Genomic DNA, 20,318 nt, shown 5'->3' with positions numbered 1-20,318 from the left:
GCTGCTATTCATCACAACCTAGGAAGTGGTTCAATGTGGGGTTTATTATCAGTTTAAATAGTCAAAGTGTGAAGCATTGATTCCACCTGAATTTTCCAGCCCATAAAAAACATGTTTTTCTGTGAACTGCAGACATTGATTACATTCTGTTGAATCCAACATTACATAAAGTCATTTATTGCATTAGTGTACCAGACTGAAAGATCTGGTGAGATCTTTCTAACCATGAGCTATCTGTTGATCCAGACAGAAAGTGTGTCTCAAAGACATACGATCACAAAGGTCGAGACCAAACCTTTTCTCTACAGATATCACTTGAATGCTTGACAAAACAGTTTCAGATATAGGACAAATAAGAAGATAAATTTTAAGTGATGGTAAAAAGCCATGTTTTAGAAGTACTGCAGGTGGGATTCCTTCCACATGATCTGCAAGATATGTTTAGATAACAGGAACCAATTCTGAAGGTTCTCAATACTAAAAATGACGTGTAATTGTGAGGTACTGCAAAAATTATACTTAAGAAGCAATGTTAAACAAGTCAGCTAAATTGACTAGAATGACTGCTGTGCTTTGCTGAAGAAAGAGTCAATCTACTACTTGGTGGAAATCTTTTCTCTGTAAACAGTCATATAGGTAAGAGACACCTGTTTGCTGAGGTGCTGTTATCATCATGTTCTTAGCTTTCTCCATTATATACTCATAGAACCATAGAATGGTTTGAGTTGGAAGGAACCTTAAAGACCACCCAGTCCCAACCCCCTGCCATGGGCAGGGACACCTCCCACCAGACCAGGCCCAAAGCCCCATCCAGCCTGGACTTGGAACACTGCCAGGTATGGGGCATTCACAGCTTCTCTGGGCAACCTGTACCAGTGCCTCACCACCCTCTGAGTGAAGAATTTCTTCCCAATATCTAATCTAAATATTACAAAATATGCAACTTAATTTAAAGCAGTTTTGTATCTTTATCTGTGCAGTCACACTGGACAAACATGAGTTGCATGAATGAAAATTATTAATAGGATATGCCAGTATAATCCACTTGGGGAATGAGAGAAGAATTGTCATTTCAAGTACATCACTATAAACTTAATATAATTTGACTAAATTCATATGGATAAAAAATTCCCTCTCTAAAAATTATACTCGAGTTTAAAAGTTGGAAGAGAACATTTTGCTATTTGAAGTTATATTGTCTGCTCAAACAATAAGGATGTGGATTACCTTAACAAGAATTGCGTTATAACAGAATTCTGAGAAAAACAAAGATGCTTTAGTAAGCAACAAAATTACATATTGACATCTTTCTTTTTTTTCCCTATAGAAAGTACTATATCAGTATTCTCACAGAAAATTAAAACAGTATGAAATTTGAGATAAACACTGATTGTGATCTCAGTATTATAATATCAATGCTATCCTTAACACAATTTCCATCAAAGTTAAATTTGTCCTGGTAATCTTTACTTCACTGCTGAAACTGCTCCATGATGTATAATTCACTCACTCAGAAATTTAGAGGAATAGGTAGCAACAGTGGAATTAGATCTCTGTGGCCAGTACTTTATTCTCAATTTAATAAACACATACAGAGACACAATTATTTGCCAATGAATTAATCAATATATATTTTAAAAATAATCTATTTATACTTGGATAGCATGGCCATTGCTTTGATGATGTGGTCACTATTTTTCAGAGTCCAATACCTAATATTTCCTGTTGAGGGCAATGGGATCTGTTTGTTTGAAAATCTGTCTGTCAGCAGTCACACTATCTGTACAACATAAAAGAGTTAATCAAAACATCCAGAGATTTCAAGAGCCTATAAATTGAAAAGGGTAACATTATCTATTATTGAAATTTGAACTGTGTGTTTATCACTAGATGAATAGAAATAACGAACATTAAATTTACATGCAATAATAAAACCAAAGATGACACACTGTTAGAATAATGCTAAAGTAATTTAGCATTAGCCCTGACAAAAACTAGGGGAATATCATTTGTACTGAATGATCTGAATGATTTGTACTGAATGACAATCTGGCCAGTTTTCCCTCCTTAGGTAACCTGACCATAATTTTTGCTTTCTCCTTGAAACCTCAATATCTAGCAGCCCAAAAAAGCTGCCATCCTTTTCTGAAGCAGAAAATATCACTGGAAGGTGCAATGAAGCAGTGGCCTATTACACATGGTGTTCTGTGTCCAGTAACAGCCTGCAACAGATTCAGAATATAAAATATCACAGAATCACAGAATTGTAGGGGTTGGAAGGGACCTTGAAAGATCATTGGGTCCACCCCCCCTGCCAAAGCAGGTTCCTTAGAGCAGGCTGCCCAGGTAGGCGTCCAGATATATCCAGATATATCCATAATGAAAAGTTCACACGTTGCACCTATACAAGTTGTGGTCCTTCCCTGCTTCTCTTTGCGAGCTCTCTGGTTGCTAGATTAGGGCACTGATATTTGTAAGTGTTTGATTAAATAAAGAAACATGTCTTGGTAAGAAGTATTTTGTAAGAAAATATACTCTCACACTATTAGGAAATTGGATTTAAAGAGAAATTAAGAATGGAATGTGGTATTTTTTTTTTCTTAAAACTATATTGTTAAAATGATTTGCCTGTTTTCAGATTTTTATGATGACATCCCCTTATTATTTTGCCACTCCTCCAAGCATTAACCATGAAATTTAGACCAGACCTTACATACAAATTATCCACTGGCATTTCTGTATAATAGCTTTGTACAGTGTTGCTTTGTATAGCTCCATTCATAATGCTCTGCAGACTGGCATGATTGTTTTTAAAATTATCATTACTTTTTTTTTTTTTTTTGTAAACAGCCTGAAGAGCAAAGGTGGTGTTTCTGTTCATATTGAGACAGCTTTTCATTTATTGATCTCCTGAATTCCCCTACAATTTTTAAGCACTTGCAGGTAATGAAATATCAAACCTTATTGTGGAAATGTTTTTATTATTATTAAACAGCATGACAACTCTCTTTTCCAAATTAAAGAAACACTTCTCTAATGCAGTTTTTAAAAATACTAGGTATACTAGTAAGAGATGGAAATGGAGGCAGTAAAAGACAAAAAAAAAAGAAAAGAAAAAAAAAGAAAAAAAAAAGATTATGCTTAAAACAATGGTCAACAACCACAATCTCAAACTAATCACAAAAGACCCCGCAATTGTACCCGTTATCTAAATGAAAATCTATCTATCTATATTATTTACTAGCACTGTTACAAACATACATTAGGGTTTACTTTACGCACTTTTGTTTAATCTTAATTCTATGCAAACGTATAAATAAATCCTTAACTACATATAGGCATAGGCAAGTAACTTGCAAAAGTAACAACTGAATTTACTTTGCTCTTCCCCAACAACATTGCCTCAAAGGTAAGGCTGTAAATTAAGCGGGATTGTAACGCTGCTCTGCAGAAGATAACCAGAACAGTTTGGTTTACTACAGCAGAGCAGAAGGCTGCCTGAAGAGTGCTTTGCCTCTGTACAGTGGACTTTGCACAAGGCTCAGCTTCACCTTCTGATCCCCTCTACCACATCACAGATGTGCAGGTGTGGCCCTTAAGCTCTAGTACTTTTAGATGCGTTTTGTTAGAAAAGTAGTAAATTACTTCCAAATTGTTTATCATTTTTCATCCATCTAAATATTTAGTTCTAAAAGTAACTCTACTTTTTATTCTTAATGACGATTGGGAATATAATTGAAAAAACATTGGACAATTTTTCCTTTTTTCATTGTACTGCTGATTTCACCATGTCTTTTAGTTCCTGGTGTAAAGCTGGGCTGTATTCCGAAGTCTTTTATAGCAGCAAAGTGCTGGTTTCAAAGTTATGAACCTTAACTCTACATTTGTGTTGCATCAAGAGACATACTTCTATTTCAGAGCACCTAATTGCTAGTTTTCTTTTTTTCCACATGAAAGGTGCCTATGACTTTCTTAAGCAGAAAGGCAATTAAAAAAAGTAAGTACAGTATTTAAAGTTACATATATGGACAGACTGCGAACAAGAGAAGGATTATAGAATTTACTTTGACTAGAACACATGAATTCCAAACCAAAAAGGCATTACGCAGATGACTCAAGAACTGTAAGTACGTTATTATTAACCTTTGATTACCCAGAACACCTCGCATTGAAAAACCTGAAGACAACCATGTTCAGAAGAGTTCAGTAGATCAGAGTGATTGTTAAAAGATAAGTAAGGGTAACCATATTAACAGCTTACATATCAAAATCCTACATGTATGTGGCTAACTGCCCTGACAGCTAGCACATTTTAACATTGTGGCATTTGGTCCTTTCTTCCCAAAGAAATACAGATGACTGAATGACCTTGATAACTCAGGTCAACTAAGTCATCTTACTCTCCTTGGCTACCTAGTCAGTTCAGTCTTGTCACCCAGCAGGGAAGTTTGGGGTCAGTTGTACAGAATTAGCAGAATTTGTATCTATAACGATTTTAGAGGTTTCGAAGTTTTGATTTTTTTTAATATTTTTTTACATTCACACACATATATGATACATAAATGATCTTCTCAGTAAAGATCCAAACTGCAATGTATTAGAAATGTCCCATGACAGATTTAGACTGTTTCTTTTGACACAAAAATAGTTTAAATAGACCTACTGAAAACAAAACATTTGAGAATTCAGTTCTTCAGTTGTACTCACTACACCAATTATTCACCAAACCATGAAAATATGGACTTCTAACAAAATTACTGTAGCATAGCATCTGTCTTGCTAAAGACTGTCAGGTTGTTCAAGAGCTATTTGCCGTGCTACTAGAAGAGTGCTTTGAACAACAGATCTCCCCTGAGAAACTTTCAAGCTAAGTGCTACCAAAAGACACCAGGGCTACGTACTAGACAATAAAGCATTGGGTTGATTTAAATGTGCACATCACTACACTGAAATTCCCCTGATCACTTAACAAACAACTCTAGTGAGACCTGAGAACTGTTGCACATGGTGTCAGGACAGTTATGGAGTTTCCCCTAGGTATCCTTTCGCAGATGAGAGGGAAGGGCTATTAGGAAATATCAACTTTGCACTGTCTATAGGGTTATATGCAAAATTTCTTCCAAAGGGTGCGCCATCTGCTTTCATACATCCATTTTTCAAGTGCCATTAAGCCAGGTCTTTCATGCACTAAATTGCTCCCTTCAATTTGAAGCCTAGCAGTTTAGTTCTCCTCATAAATGATTCTTAGCATTTTTCTTCCTACAATTTATTGCCTAGTTCAAAACTAGAGTGAAATGAATACTCAAGCAGCCTGAGCCCCTGGAAATGTCTTTTGCCAAACAGAAATTGCCCTCTGTTCTCACGTGCAAGGTTTTTGCTTGTTTCCATTTTTTAAGCAATTAAAGTTCTTCGTCAATGTGTACCAGCTATCAGCAGTCAACATGGAAACAACCCTCCTGAATTCTTTCTCCAGCACCATAGTCAGAGATAATTGAAAGAACAGATTCAACAGCTTTGTGATTATCTAGACTTTCCCATGAAAACAAAACCGAAAACTTTTCAACAAATATCCTGGCTTCTTCAGCCAAGCCTTTCATCATCATCATTAAAAAAAGTTTTGAGCACTTACGATAAGCTAACAAATGACAGCTCATAATCCCCATCTGTAACACTAGAGGCCAGGTACTGCAAAGACAAGACAGGTGCAAATTTTGGTATTCCCATAGTGCTTATTATCTATTCCTTTTTAGAAAGGAAACGATTTCTCTTAATGCCACCACCAATACCCCACATTAATCTTTCCTCAAGCAAACTCCCACCCTGAAGCTACTACACAGTGTTATTACCCTGTCAAGAATTTTTCTCCTGAATTTAAAGAGGTGCTTCTGCCAGTCCGTGGTGTTAGACTGTGCAGTCATCTACAAAAGCACCTCCATTATTCCATTTTTTAGCTTGTAATTCTGTAATTACCAAGGGTCCTTTCAGATCTGTACCATAGGTAAAAAGATGGACAGATAAACTACACTAAGTAACTCTTTTCTTTGTTCTGTCCCCAAATTTCTCCTTTCATTTCTGCTTTCATCTTTCCCTACCAAAATTATGGTAAGAAAAAGCAGCACAGTACACACAAATAAAGAGTTACGGAGCCCCTATTTTATTGGGATAGGACTGTGGCATGACTAAACTAAAGACAGTAAAAAGGATAGGGACATATCATTGAACGTAACTAAAATAGCAAAACTGAAATTTATGGTGGTGCTTGAAACCTAGTACCAAGTGTACATTTGCTTACTTTTTTTCCACTATCAGGCATGTCAGACACAACTTCTCAGTATTTGAAACCATAAAAAAATCTAGAACTGTGCTAGTTACACAGGGGATTACTTTGAGAATAGGACAGAATCACTTTGGTTTGGGATTTGTAGAGAAGCCATCAGCACGCTTTCTCCAAAAGCTGCGAATAACATGTTGATCCTGGAAATTGGAAAAGGGATAGTCAACTAGACAATTATATAATGCTTGAAACATAAATATATATATATATATATAAAAAAATACAGATAAAAGTACCCCAGGAGGGGAAAGAAAAGAAAAAAGAAACACCCAAATACTAATGAAAAACGTGAGAGGTTTTTTTTTTGTTGTTGTTTGTTTGTTTATATCCGTTAGTATAATGGAGCCATTTTTCTCATTAAGAACTCAATCTGAAATGGCAAAATGAGATGAATGACAAAAAATTATTTATTTTTAAATTTTCAGTTTTGATGTTTAACTGTGTTTTACTCTAAGTACACAATCTCATACCCAGAATATACTGGGTATACTGGAAAATAAAAAATTATTTTCATTATTGATGTGTTCCTTGCTTATTAGCAGGTATAAACTTAATAGACAATGAAGTCAAGTTGAATGATACAATTAACACCAAAGGTAACTGCTATGGTAATCCACAAGGCTGGTATCTCTCCCGAGCCCATCTTCTCCATATTCATGTATTCTATTCCTTGCATCATTAATGCAGACTAGATTTTCCATATTAGTATCTTTCCTAGATTAATATAAAAATTATTATTATTATTTCTGCTTTTTCATCAGTTGGCAAAATATAGTTCTTTCAGATCATTCCCAAACAGAAATAATATTACTTAAGATCCCACAAACGCTAGTCAGACTGCTCCCAGAGTCATCACATTCCAGGAGAATTTTGAATTGTCTCTTTTGAAGAGAAAAGACACAAACACTCCTCCTTCTACCTTTAACTTGTCTTTCACACTTTTTGATATAAAACAAGAAAGAAAAAAAAAGAGCACACAAAAGCAGAACATATATGCAGGATTACTTGTAGAATCCTACAATAAACTAAGTGATAAACCATGTAAAATATGTATTTTCAAATTAATTATGGATGCACGAACTTGACTGAAATACTAAGAGAAACCCAAATAAAGTTTCCAAAAGTTTGCAATTAATGAAAATAATCACTGACAGTAATAAATATTTATTACTAAATGCAAGCCTAATAAAAGCCCTTAGCAGCTTATAGACATTAAAGACAAAAGACAGCATCATGAATTTGAAATACTTTTCCAATCTATTTCCAACATTTTTTCACATCTTAGGGCATTTAAGGAGGTTAAAGAGTGTTTGCACTGAGCTGTCCTAGTAACTGCTTTAATTTTTTTTATGGTGTCCATGCGACAAAATGAGATATAGTCACAAGGAAACATGACATTATGATTTTATTAGAAGATACCCTTCAAAGGTTCTTTCTACTTCAAAGTTTTCTTTTCCTTTCATTGTAGCCGCATGGATAATAGCCATCTTCATTTGTGTACTCTTTGTAGTTTTTTGATTTACATGAACTGAACCTGAAGTATGTCTCTATCTATGTATTTGTGGGTAATCTTTAATATCCCACATAAAAAAAAAAAAAAAAGGAATTCTTTAGTCCTCAGCACAAACCTAATGCAAAATCAAATCCTCAAGGAAAGAATTAGTACAAAAACCTCTCTGACTGGCAATGCATCATTCTTTGCCACACACAAAAATTAAATGATCGAATTTGCAACCTTGAGCATCTTTAGGAGTTTATTGATTTATATGGGCTTAGGTTTCACTGTACGTAATCAGTGGAAACTCTGCACACAGAATTTTTGTTTAAGAGTCCTTCACAACGTATGAAGGATTTTCACAGTCCTCTTTTGTTTCATGTGGCATTCCAATGTGCTAAATAACACTTGTATACTCTCCTGCTGCTTCATGCAACCTTGGCTTAAACAACCCTGAAATCATGTTATTTATCTTCCAGAAACTTTTGATTACTTCTTGAGAAAGTGCAGCTAAAGCCCTTCCTTCACCTTTGTTTAGGAGATCAACAATGTCCTTTGTGATGTTTCTGGATGGATTTTCAGTTATTGCAGCCAAAGTTAGGCCTCTCTTGGGCTTTGGTCCTGACATGTGAGATACACATCTGATATCTCTGGAATCTGTGGGCTTTTCAAAGGAAGGGAATGCTAGGTAAGAGCTTTCTTTTTTCTCTTCTTAGTATGCACTTTTTCTATTAGTATTTGAATTTTATTTGCATTTTTTCATTAAAAAAGCTCAACTTAAAAAGATTCCACAAACAAAACTAACATGCTCAACACCGAAAAAAATTCAAAGCTTAGCTAATTTGGATGAAATAGAGGAATAATTATTAGATGGCCTTAAACAGATTAGCTGCATAATATTAATCTTAAGTGTTACCGTTAATAGCAAGAGCACTACTAACATCATCTCTCCATCAAAGAAAAAAAAACACACCTCTCTTGGATTGAAATCTAGGTAGCCATACAGGTACTGCACCAAAATCACAGAACACCTGCCAAATCACTTTTAAACCAGGTCAGCCATTTAAGACCCTTCTCGGATTTTGCTCTTCATCTTCACTTGCATAGAAGAGGGTTAAGTCTGTTCTTAGCAAAGATCTTTGGCAAGATCTTTCATGACAAATGACACGCTACCATATGCCAAAAAAGAAGGGGGAATATAGTCACCCCCAGCTTCAACTTTAACTGGAGCTGCTTTGTTCTGAGTGCCCTGAATAATTAATAACTACTTTGGCAATCAGTCATGCATTCCTTAATGGCACCTCAGGCATCAAGTATCCCATTCACCCGCTCCCCCAAGTAAAAATGGACTTTATTACATCAAGTTTTCTATGCCAAACTCGTAACTGACATAATTTAAACTAAGCGAGTCACTAGGAAGACTGAAGCTCCAACACACTGTAGGAGTTTATAAGGTTTCCCTCAATTGCATGTGGCTACTATATGGGTTCGAGTTGTAACTGGGGACAAGTGAGGAGAGGAAAAGAAATATGGATTGCTTTTTGCAGTAAATTTCTAGGAGGTTTTGGTGCCAAATACATAACTTTTAATAAATGCATAGCTGAACAGTCAAAATGCAGAACAACCACTAAGAAGCCCCTAGTGAATAATGCAGCTCACCAGTAAGCGCTGACTAAGTGACAGGGCATAACATGAAAAGAGTGCCTAAGAATAACAGTCGTGCCGAAAGTAGCAGGAGAATTTTAAATTAACACAAGCTAAATTTTCATAGCAGAAAAAGGTTTTTCAATACTTCCTTCCACTTTATAGTATTACAGACTAAATGAACTTGCAGCTATAGAACAAAGAGAGCTAACCAAAATTGTAGAACATTCTTCTAGATGCACTCAGACTACACAATTTAAGTTGGAAGAAATTCAAGTAATTAAACTGCAGTTATCTAGACCCTCAAGAAATCTTCATGATTTTCTCAGGAAGCATTCTGCTTGTATACAGTATATGCACTGCTTTTAAGCAGTGCCTTATAATGCTGTGTTAAACCATCCTATAAAATGATGTTGCATCTAACGACATCAGAACTGCTGGGAGTCCTTTTGAGAGGCTAAATCCTAGAAGTAAGGTAACCAGATCAATAGCCGTTCTCCCCCTGCTTATTCATCATGTAAAAAGTTCGTTTGAAATATAATATACAAAGTAAAAATATATATATACGATAAATTACAGGAGATTTAAACAAAGCCATTCCTCTTGCTCTTTAAAAGACCTGAAAATGTGTCCGGTGCCCCTCTCTGTGTGTGGCCTCCAAATACAGAAACAAGCTTGCACTGTTTTATTTCAGTTTTGCTTCATTTCTCCCCAAACAATCTCTCATTGCTAGTCTACCAGGCATCTACCCCTCCCCCTTTCTTTTAAAAAATGAAAAAAAAAAATTAACTGTTTAGGACCAATTCATATAAGTGAATCACTAAGCAAATCAGATGTTTTTGCAATAATTATTTAAAATTTACACTTAATTCCTATAGCTGACAACTATAAATTTTAATTTATCTTGAAAGGTAGGATAATATAGCCTTACAATTTTAAGGAAAACACAACTTTCACTTTTCAATTGCTTTAGGTACAAGAAGCAGAAGATCTAATCCTGAAACTTAATACAGACTGCATTTACAATCCAGTCAGTTAATTATGCAACCTGAAATGTGAAATTGTATTTTGTATGGCTTATTAAAACATAAATTTTCAAGAAAAATCTCTCCATTAAAGAGATTGGGAAATTAATTCTCACAAACCTGTTGTTATACCATGCATTTTGAAGCTAGCTTTGAATTCCTGTGACAGGAAAGGGGCTGCTCTTGCCTGTTACATATGTGAGACAGAAAATAGCTTGGTTTCTGCAGCAGTTTGTATGTGTAATTCTTATGCATGTAAACTTTATTATTGGAGGGAAAGAGGGACTAAAAAAATGCATCCTACAACCCCAGCTCTTTTTGTCTACTGAATAAATGTTCAGCGTTAATGATCTAAATATTTTGAAGAGTAAAATTATTTTGAATTGTTGATAATTTAAATCATAGAATCATTTAGGTTGGGAAAGACCTCTAAGATTACCATATCCAACTGTTAACCTAGCACTGCCAAGTCTACCACTAAATCATGTCCCTCAGCACTACACCTACATGTCTTTTGAAAACCTCCAGGGACAGTGACTCAACCACTTCCCTGGGCAACCTGTTCCGATACTTCACAACCCTTTCAGTGAAGAAATTTTTCCTAATATCCAATCTAAACCTTCCCTGGTGCAACTTGATGGCAAACTGAGTCCTGCACTGAAGATAATTATACTTACATTTTGGTATTTTTAGGTGCATTTGTTCAATCCATTTCACAAAAATTGGATCATACATAAGTCAGATAGACATGTAGGAGATAGGATGTAATACTGGAGGGCACCTACAATGAAATCTGGCCTCAGCCCACACAAAGCATCTATTTAGTGTTTTTCTTTTACCATTTTCTAAAAGTAACATATTTATTAACTTCTGTTCTCTGTTATAAAAAGAGCTTAAACCCAGCCATACTCCAAGCTGGTTTGCATGCCGACTGACATTTTATTTAATTTCAAAATTCATCATCAATCAGTCATACTATTCTACTAACAAAAGTGTCCAACTCACAAGAGAGAGAATTATGCAGATCAAGCCCGTAATCGTTTCAGGTATAATACTTAGTTAGGCCTAAATATTTACAAATACTTACAGGAATACAACATGAAATAGCATGTATATATACTACTACACTTCACTTACATCATTATCAGTATACTAAATGTATTATCTATAAGATTATGTATTGTTGAATAGATGCACAGAATTATTCTATGCTTCTTCTCCATAACTGAAGTTTTGCAAAGGAGGAAAAGAGGGGAAAATGCAAAATGGCAATAGCAGTAAGCAAGCCAAATGCATCGAGTGAAGCACATGTCAGTAAGGTTAAAACATGGATTCTTTTGATCAATTTTTTATTGAGTTTGCAGATATTTCCGACCAACCAAATACCACAAACCACAAGATGACTTAGGAGATTCACAAAGTGAATTATGAGGAATTTAAAAATATTCTTCACTCTCTTTAAATACAGAATATCTATTCTGTAAAAACATGTCAGCTCCTGTTCCACTGCATCCTGATGCTTCAGAATGTTATCTCATCCTCAATAATCTATAAACATTGCTTTGCTATCAGAGATCTTTTACTTTTTTTTTTTTCCCCACCAAGTGACAAATTTGCTGACGGTAAAAATACCCATATTTTAGGCAGTGACTAGTGTTTAGTACCTGTGAGTTACAAGTGTTAACCAACATTCGAGAGAAGTCTAAAGTACATTTTTCAGGAAAAATGCAGTGGAAATTGAGTATTATGCATTTTCTACTTTGTCACTATAGTAAAAATATTCAGGAGAATAACAACTTTTTTTTTTTTTTTGAACTAGGTATAATCATTTGGCTGTGTATGAAGCAGCTGACTAACAAGAACATTAATTTCTTCAGTCTTCTTTGTAACTTCCCAATGCCCTTTAAGTGTCATGCAGCTGATTTTTCTTATGCTGATTTTTCTTCTTCTCAAAGCAAAAAAAAAAAAAAAAAAAAGTGGCTTTTTCACAATACTGTATTAGGAATGCAAACATTTTATTCAAGTTTCCACATAAACAACCGAGCCCACAACTTCCCAGTCCAAAGCCATCCAAGACGAACCACAAGAACACTTGGTTAGTTAAAAGACAGAAACAACATGTACAATTCTGGAAGACAGATTATTCATTATTGTTATTATTGAGAAATAAACAGTAATTAATCCTAAACTTTGCAAAGATTCTTTTGAGCTACCACTTCAAAGATTTTGTTTTCCTGAAATGCTCCAATCCTGAAACATGTTACTTACTGGCACAAGAAGTGTATAATGGATGCAGAATCCAGGTTGAGAAGGAAAATATTCATCAGACACAAATCTTATTCTGATCTGGTTTCCTTTGGAGATTTGTCTGCTTGGCACACTACTGGAACCACACCAGCGCCCTAAAACAGTGCCATCACTAGGCTCTTCAACTTCTACAAAGTCATACCTGAACAGAAAAGAAAATTACATGTTTATTTACTGGTAAATTTCCATAAACTTCCTCTTTTAATAAACAGACTGACTCTGCAGCTTGCATTTTTTATTATTATTTTTTAATGCTACAAGTATGCTATCAAAGCCAGCTATTTTAAACGTAGCTTCCAAGTTGCCACTGGCTTAAATACATAATAAAATCATGCAATGAGGTTAAAAAAATAAGAGCTAAGTTAGCACTTTGAACATGAGTACGACTGAACGTGAGTACGACTGCTTGTTCCTTTTATGGGAAACAATTACAATATACAGGATAGGGCAGAATGAAGTCAGAGAAAAAACTGAAATTGCTTAAGCCTGGCACAGTAATTCATACTGCAATATCACTAGAAATATACTGCATGTTACCAGGGAAAATTCAGTGGCTTTTTGGTACTGAAACCTGCCCTCTTGTAATAGTGGTGAGCAGGCTCCAGGAGGTTAAGGTGGTTTAGGGAAACTTGGAAGCACATTTCAAGCTTACGCATATCCCAGTGAGACATTTGTGAAGCAAAGACCTAAATGTACCACGTGTCAGAAAGAACCTGCTATTTTGGTACTACTGACGAGATATATGGGTTGGGAGCTTTAAAAGAATGAAACGTACATGGTTTGATTTAGTTTCATTGGTTTTTAACGTGTGGTCTGGGTATCCCTGGGGATCCGTGAACTTCAAATAGCTCCATGAAAGGTAAGTAAGAAACGCCAGTCAGTTGTCATCCATAAGCTTAAATACGCCCCGCAAAGGTCCTCGCTTCCCCTGCAGAATGTTTAGGGGCTTCTCAAGTCATAAAAACACTGAAAGCCACTGCTCTAGAAGGCATGTCTGGTTTTAATATTTTAACCTGTTTCATGTCAGCTCCCCAGCTGCCTACTGACAGAATAAACAGTAGGAATTTCAGTCACTTTTCCCCTGCTGGAGCTTGAAAAGCTCTGAGCCGCGCAGCACCCGGAGAGGCTGAGGAAGGCAGGAGAGTGTTGGTGAGAGAGGGCGACCGCCGCCACTGCCCCACTGCGGCCTGCTCGGGGGAAGCCTCCCGCTCTGTGGGGCTGCTGCGCTCTCTTTCAGGTCCTGCCACGCATTGAGGACACCTCTCGCGGAAATCTAAACTGGTAAATATCCCCCGGTCCTTTCCGAGGGTACAGACAGACCTACTTCTGATGACAGCAAATATCCACATTCTGAAAATGAAAACACACACACACAGCCAAACACACCGAGCAACGTGAAAATTATTACGTTAAACATTTTGTATTGAAGCTTTTTCTGGATTTTTTTTTTCAGTAAAGCTAATCTTTATAATGATTCCCAGTTCCCTAGGTTAGACAGCAGGCAATAAATTCTTGTGTTGCATGTTTGTGCAAGACTGACTTGCACATTTATTATCTCCATTTAAAGGACCAGTATTTTTTCCACTTAATGAGCATATTCATTGCATTCATTTCTAATTAAGTGTGTTCAAAATGTATTACTGCCATGTACTACAGTTTTAAATCTTTGTTGAACTTATGATACTAATTACTTCATAACCACCTTTTTTTTTTTTTTTCTCCCCTCAAACCACTAATTCCTTTAACTGATCCGCCACTGTTTTTACTTTATGATCAGGTATACAACATATCACAAAGGCAACTTGTACATTTAATTGCACTGCGACTTCAGAGTTCACCGTATTTATCAAATTGATTTTGAGCACTGAATTTTATTTTATTTTTTAAGATCAGGTTACAAAATTTCCAACAATAACCACCTTTTTATTTTTCTAGTTAAAAGAATCAAATAACTCCTCTCTATCTACTTTTCTGATTTGTAAGGAGTGAATAAGTTAATCATTATGTTTATCAACTTAAGCTGAAGATGTTTGGGGGTTTAGGCACAGTACAGGTATCAGTGCTGCTACCACAACGTACGCAGCACTTTCTGCTGCACCCATTGGTCTAATGGGACCCCTGAAGTAAAAGACAAATTCAAATTCCATAGTTTAAACCCTAATTCTATTAGTTGAGACACAAGTTAGAGGAGATTCTGAAAAACCCAAACAAAAGCCAGCTTTCTGAAAAACCCACCAGGTCCAGATAACTCTGTTTCTCTGTGATTTTAACTTCGGTCGTTCTCTCCTTGATCTCTGTATGTGGTATTTGTAAGCAATCTGTCTTTTGTAATCATAATCATTTCCAATTTTTTCAGTGTTATCAGTCCCACCTTGGCTGTGTTGTTTCTCAGTCACCCTCTCCCACCCTAATACCATTCTGACCCTCAGAAACCCACTTGTTTCCAAGGGATCGATCCAGACGTACTCTCAGCACTACAGCACTCGCGAGTTCTGCACCCAAGTGTGCACAATTGCCAAAACCCCTGTTTGAGGGATTTACTAAAACCTACTTTATAAGCCAGTCAAACGTAACTTTCTCATGGCAACTTGATACAGTGCATACAGCACTAAGTGGTTTACAATGATTGTTCCCTTTCTCTGAAGTCTCCCTCAGGACATGTAGACGATTTATGGGTTTTGTTGTTTTGCCTTTTTCGTTTGTTTGTTCAACAAACAGGTTTGGTGCTTGTAGACGAAGTTTCTGTTTTCAAAAGCAAATATGAGATATGAGTACTGGTTTCTTACTTCTGGACACAGACGCAGGCAAATCTTTAGGAACTCAGTCTACATCAACAAAAAGAGAGACCCTCACGCATTTCCTGGACATCATGACACTTTTAACCCCTAACTTTATTCCCATCGGTTATCTAGGTTGAACATGCTGCAAGAGACTGCCAAAAGGATCTTCTGTGCAACTGAGAACTCCTAGCACTGCACATGTTGACTGAAGTTTGAACTTGCTGCAAAACACAACAAAATAAAGAGGTTTGGATGCTTTAGTGTTAACAAGACTGCTGTGCACTGTGCTGCGGCTTTGTGTCACAGGGCTAAAGAGCAGCAGGGACATCACAGCCATCCAAAACTATCTCCCCATAAAGAGAAGCTTCTCCTCAAAAAGCAAGAAAAGCAGGATAAATAATCTAGAATTGAAAATACATTTTCTACCTGTAATGGAGTTAAAAAAAAAAACTTAAAATCCATGTTGAAACCAAAAATCCTTCTTTTTTGTGCAGTGTACAAACCAGAAAACACAACCTTCTTTGGCACAATGACTGAAAAAATGCTCTTGTGCTGCATCTATGTTCAATACATTACTCAAATATTAAATTTGAGTAGTCTCATCTCCTTTCCCATGATGAAAGATGCTTTTGCCCTTAGTCACAATGTCGATAATGCCCTCCCAGATATCTGATGCAGAATGTGTATTCCTTTTCCCTAAGGCTGAGATGCCCAGGACCCTGAATTGCATTAAAAACCTGAACAAAACAATTTATTTGAAAAGGACAAAGAAGCAATATAAGGAGCTCTGAACTTCAATGCCTTTCCAACCAGGAAATATATTTTCCAAGGGAATGTGTTTTCCTCTCCTTTCTCTATTTTTCTGTGGTTTGCACTGTCATTTGCTAAACGTTTTCTGACAGGCTGTTTACCTTGGCTTAAAGTTTTGTGACCTTTGCGCAGCCTCCCTATGCCTTCAGAATCCCACAAATATATCAATGAATGTAAGGTGCAGAAACCCACATGGTAAAACATTTTGTTGTATCAGTGACACTGGATCTTTCCATCTTTAATAGAAGTGCTAGACAAAAATCTAGAACACCCATGAGAACAGCTTGAGAAAAGTGAAATTTATTTTTCCTTCCCCATTTGATAAGCACTGACTTTTTTTTTTTAATTAAGAAAAAGGAAGTTGATAACAATCCCTGTCATTTTTTTCCCCTGTGGGATGCCGCATTATTTCTATTCCAGTTTGTTTTAAAGCATATGGAATTTCAAGGTTTTCCTGGTGACAGCAAAACAAAATACCTACCTCAGACTTGAGCCAAAAGCATCTAAGGTATTCTGGCAGTTCACCAGACAAACTGTTATTGAACAGAACTTAGATGGTTTATATTTGGGCAGCTTCAGTTTTGGAAACAATGGAAATTACTAAAAACTGTCATCATGAAAATATCGTTTTTATCTTTTTCCAAACCAAATTTTGTAAGGAAAGTTTCCTCTTCCTCTGCCATTAGTATTTGAAATAATTTTCATTTTTATTGCTGAAATATTTAAATTTCCTACGGAATAGAACTTTTAGTTTCCATCATTCAAGCTAGACTGTATGGCTGTATAGACAGAAGTGTCAAGGTACTGGCAAAACCTCACATGGTCTTCACCTCTTAGATCACTTAAATCACAGCTGCAAGTAATCATACTGCTCTTTGTGAAATAAGAGAAAGAAAGAAAGGAAGGCCAAGCATTTAGCTTGAAGGGTTTTTTTTATTATTATATTTATTTTTTAAAGTTTGCCTGCCTCACTTGTAAAAAATTCTGGAAGCCTTCCTCAATCAACTGAGATCTCCAGTAACACTTTATTGGGAAAATTCATGTTTATTTGGGTGGAAAGGGGAATAGTGGGGCATGACAGAGGCACTCAGGTCCACGGTATCTAATGGCAGACCCAATCTGTTTAACCAGCCTTGTTGTTGCCCATAGATTGATGCATCGTAAAATCTCCAGCAAAAATGGATGATGAGACATGGAGAATGCAAAGCTCATGATAAAGAGCAGAGAAAATGCAAGGACCCCTAGAAGGAGAAGTTCTTTGCTGTTACCCATACTACCGCTCCCTCTGAGGTAGTTTTCCTTAAAGACTGAGGCACAGAGAGACAAGATACATCATGTGAAATAAAAATCAAAATGAGATAAGAAATTAAACAGTTAGTTACAGTGCAGGCACTTATGCACTATTTTTCAGTTTGTGTGAGAGGAAATCTTACTTGTGGTAATTTTTTCCTCTGATGTGGCCACACAGTACAACCACCTGCCACCCAAATTTGCAAGACTTGGAATGGTTATTTAATTTGTTATCATTCCAAGTGCATTAATTTACTTCATACTGTTTTGTATTTATTGCCAGTACACCATATCCACCTGAAGAACTGTGGACTAGAAAAGACTGGCCCATCAGTCCAACAAGAAGTAAATGCGAAGTTCCTGAAATCACAAACCTCTAAGGGTGCACATTTGTGCAAGTTCACTATTAATAACTCAACTCGCCACCCAGGTGGCAGAGGAAAAAAACTCTTCTGGCACAGAAAGCAAAACTTCCAGGAGGAAGGGAAGGGAGAGGGCTCACTGTCTGAAGTGCTGACCCTGTGGCAGCATCAGCAAGTACTCAGCGCAGAGTAAAACTTCAGTAAAGCTGACCCCACTCTACATTAACAGAAAATTTTGACTGGGGGCTACTTCGAGCGACAGTAACAACAGGATATTGGAAGAAAACTCTCTGTCAAAGACTACCAGATATGAAATGTTTAGTATTTAAATTATTCCCTCTCCATCTTGTCTTTCCAAAAGGAAGCTCTGAAAAAGAGGCTCCCAGAGCCATAGGACTCCAGAGCATTGGCAATTTCCCCCAGCCTTTATCCTTCATCAAGGAGGACTTGGCAGTGCCTTCGCTTTGCAAAGGTTGCAGATTATCCAACAGTTGAGAAATGAGTCACGTTCCACTTAGCAGCTGACAATTTCTGTCGTGCTTGATGTTTTAACGTAAAAACAGAAAAGATGTCGACACAGCAATGATTTGACATGCAATAAACTTTCACAGTTTTAACTGCATTTGCTGATCCTACACATACTGTGTTTTAATGGTGACTGTTAAGAAACAGCATACCCAGAAATAATCCAAATAAATAAGTGATGAGGTCAGCTTTTCATTCTCAGAAAATGATGTTTAATTATACACAAGCATCACTTCCAGCCAATACAGCAAATGAGTATATTATATAAAAAACGAAGCATCCTGCCATGCCTACATTTTCCATGAAATGAAGATACTCAAGGTATAAACAGAGAACATTTCTAACTGCCATTCACCAAATATGGATTGTAGTTTCTGCGCCAACCTACTCTGAATACATCTATTTTAGAATATGCAGCCCTGTACGCTAGGAAGTGCCTTATGGAAACACAGATTCATTCACAAATGTTATAGGGTTGCCATGGTTCTCTCTAATCTTTCCTCGTACTGATTAGTTACAGCCTGAGGCTCCTACCATAACCGCACAACTCCTTCTGTATCTCTACCTTGTTATTTAGGATACATTAAAAAGAAAAGTTTAATCCTCATATTACAGTTTTCTTTCCCTTCATTCACTGTATACGCTCGTAATCTAAGTGGTTTACATTTACAATGCTGCAAGCAAAAGGGAAAAATGAGACAGGGTTTAAACCCCAGAATTCAACTCTTCGAACAGCTGAATGCTTTTTGTGAAAAGAAAAGGATCCACTGGTCGTTCGATTTCAATTAACTGTTGCATAACTACGCTCCTGTCTACCAGGAAACATTTCGATTTTCTGTGGATCTGCTGAAAACTTGGGGCATCACGTGAAGCTGAGACACCTACTGTTTGTCGGGTAGCTGTTGCCACTTGGTGACAACACACTGGATGGAGAAAAAAACAACCGCTGAAAACATGTCCTTGCCCTGATGAATAGCACTTTGGCACAAAAACACATTCAGAGAATAAATCCCGACTGGCACCTACATGCACTGGTAAGCGCTTGAGCATCTCCAGCTGAAGCCCATGAATACCACAGACCACAGGTAACTTTTGCCTTCTGGGGAGAAAGGGGCATTAACTCTAAACCAAAACAATTCTGTATTCAGACAGCAACCCTGTAATTATTTAAGCATATTAACCTTGTCATACAGATCAAATATGTACTTTCAGGAATACAGCAACCACAGAATTCAGTCCTAGATAGCCTGTGCCACAACCTAATTTGTACTGGTATAACTTCTATCGATAATTTTTTCTCCATCACTTGAATAACTACCCTAGGATACAGAAGAAGACACTATAATCATGCATATAAAAAGCGGACATAAGAAAGGAAGAAGATGGTTTCCCAACTGTTCCTTTTAAAAGACTGACTGCTGGCTTTCTTAGAAGCTATCACTATTTAACTTCTTTGCATTAAAGACTGACAGGTATTTCCTATGCCACTCAGGATACAGCACGTTCAGCTGTATAATAAAGATCGATTGCATGCTACGAGTTGAACAGAGATACAAAACAAACAAACAAAGTGCATGAAATTTCATTTCAGCATTAATATTACTATACATCAAAGGTGCATTTGGGAAAATTATAGAATACATACAAATAGAAACATATGAGTCAGCTTGCAAACGATGCCCTAGTCTCCTTATCTTGGCCTTCATTGGGAAATGAAGTTTCCACAGGTAATAAAGTCTCCGTAAA

The 20,318-nt window shown here is 36.5% G+C and overlaps 1 protein-coding gene across 2 annotated transcripts in view; it reads right to left on the bottom strand.

Annotated features, from left to right (window-relative positions):
* Positions 1 to 20,318, bottom strand: part of PDGFC (platelet derived growth factor C) — a 120,870-nt gene that overhangs the window by 20,248 nt on the left and 80,304 nt on the right. For both annotated transcript variants that reach the window (XM_083835113.1, XM_083835112.1), the window contains exon 4: positions 12,767 to 12,947. In XM_083835113.1, the coding sequence (XP_083691239.1) occupies positions 12,767 to 12,947 (181 nt within the window). The remainder of the gene's footprint in view (positions 1 to 12,766; positions 12,948 to 20,318) is intronic.

Source organism: Anser anser (genome assembly GCF_964211835.1).
Source record: "Anser anser genome assembly, chromosome: 4".
Lineage (NCBI taxonomy): Eukaryota > Metazoa > Chordata > Aves > Anseriformes > Anatidae > Anser > Anser anser.
This window is presented reverse-complemented; position numbering and strand designations above follow the sequence as displayed.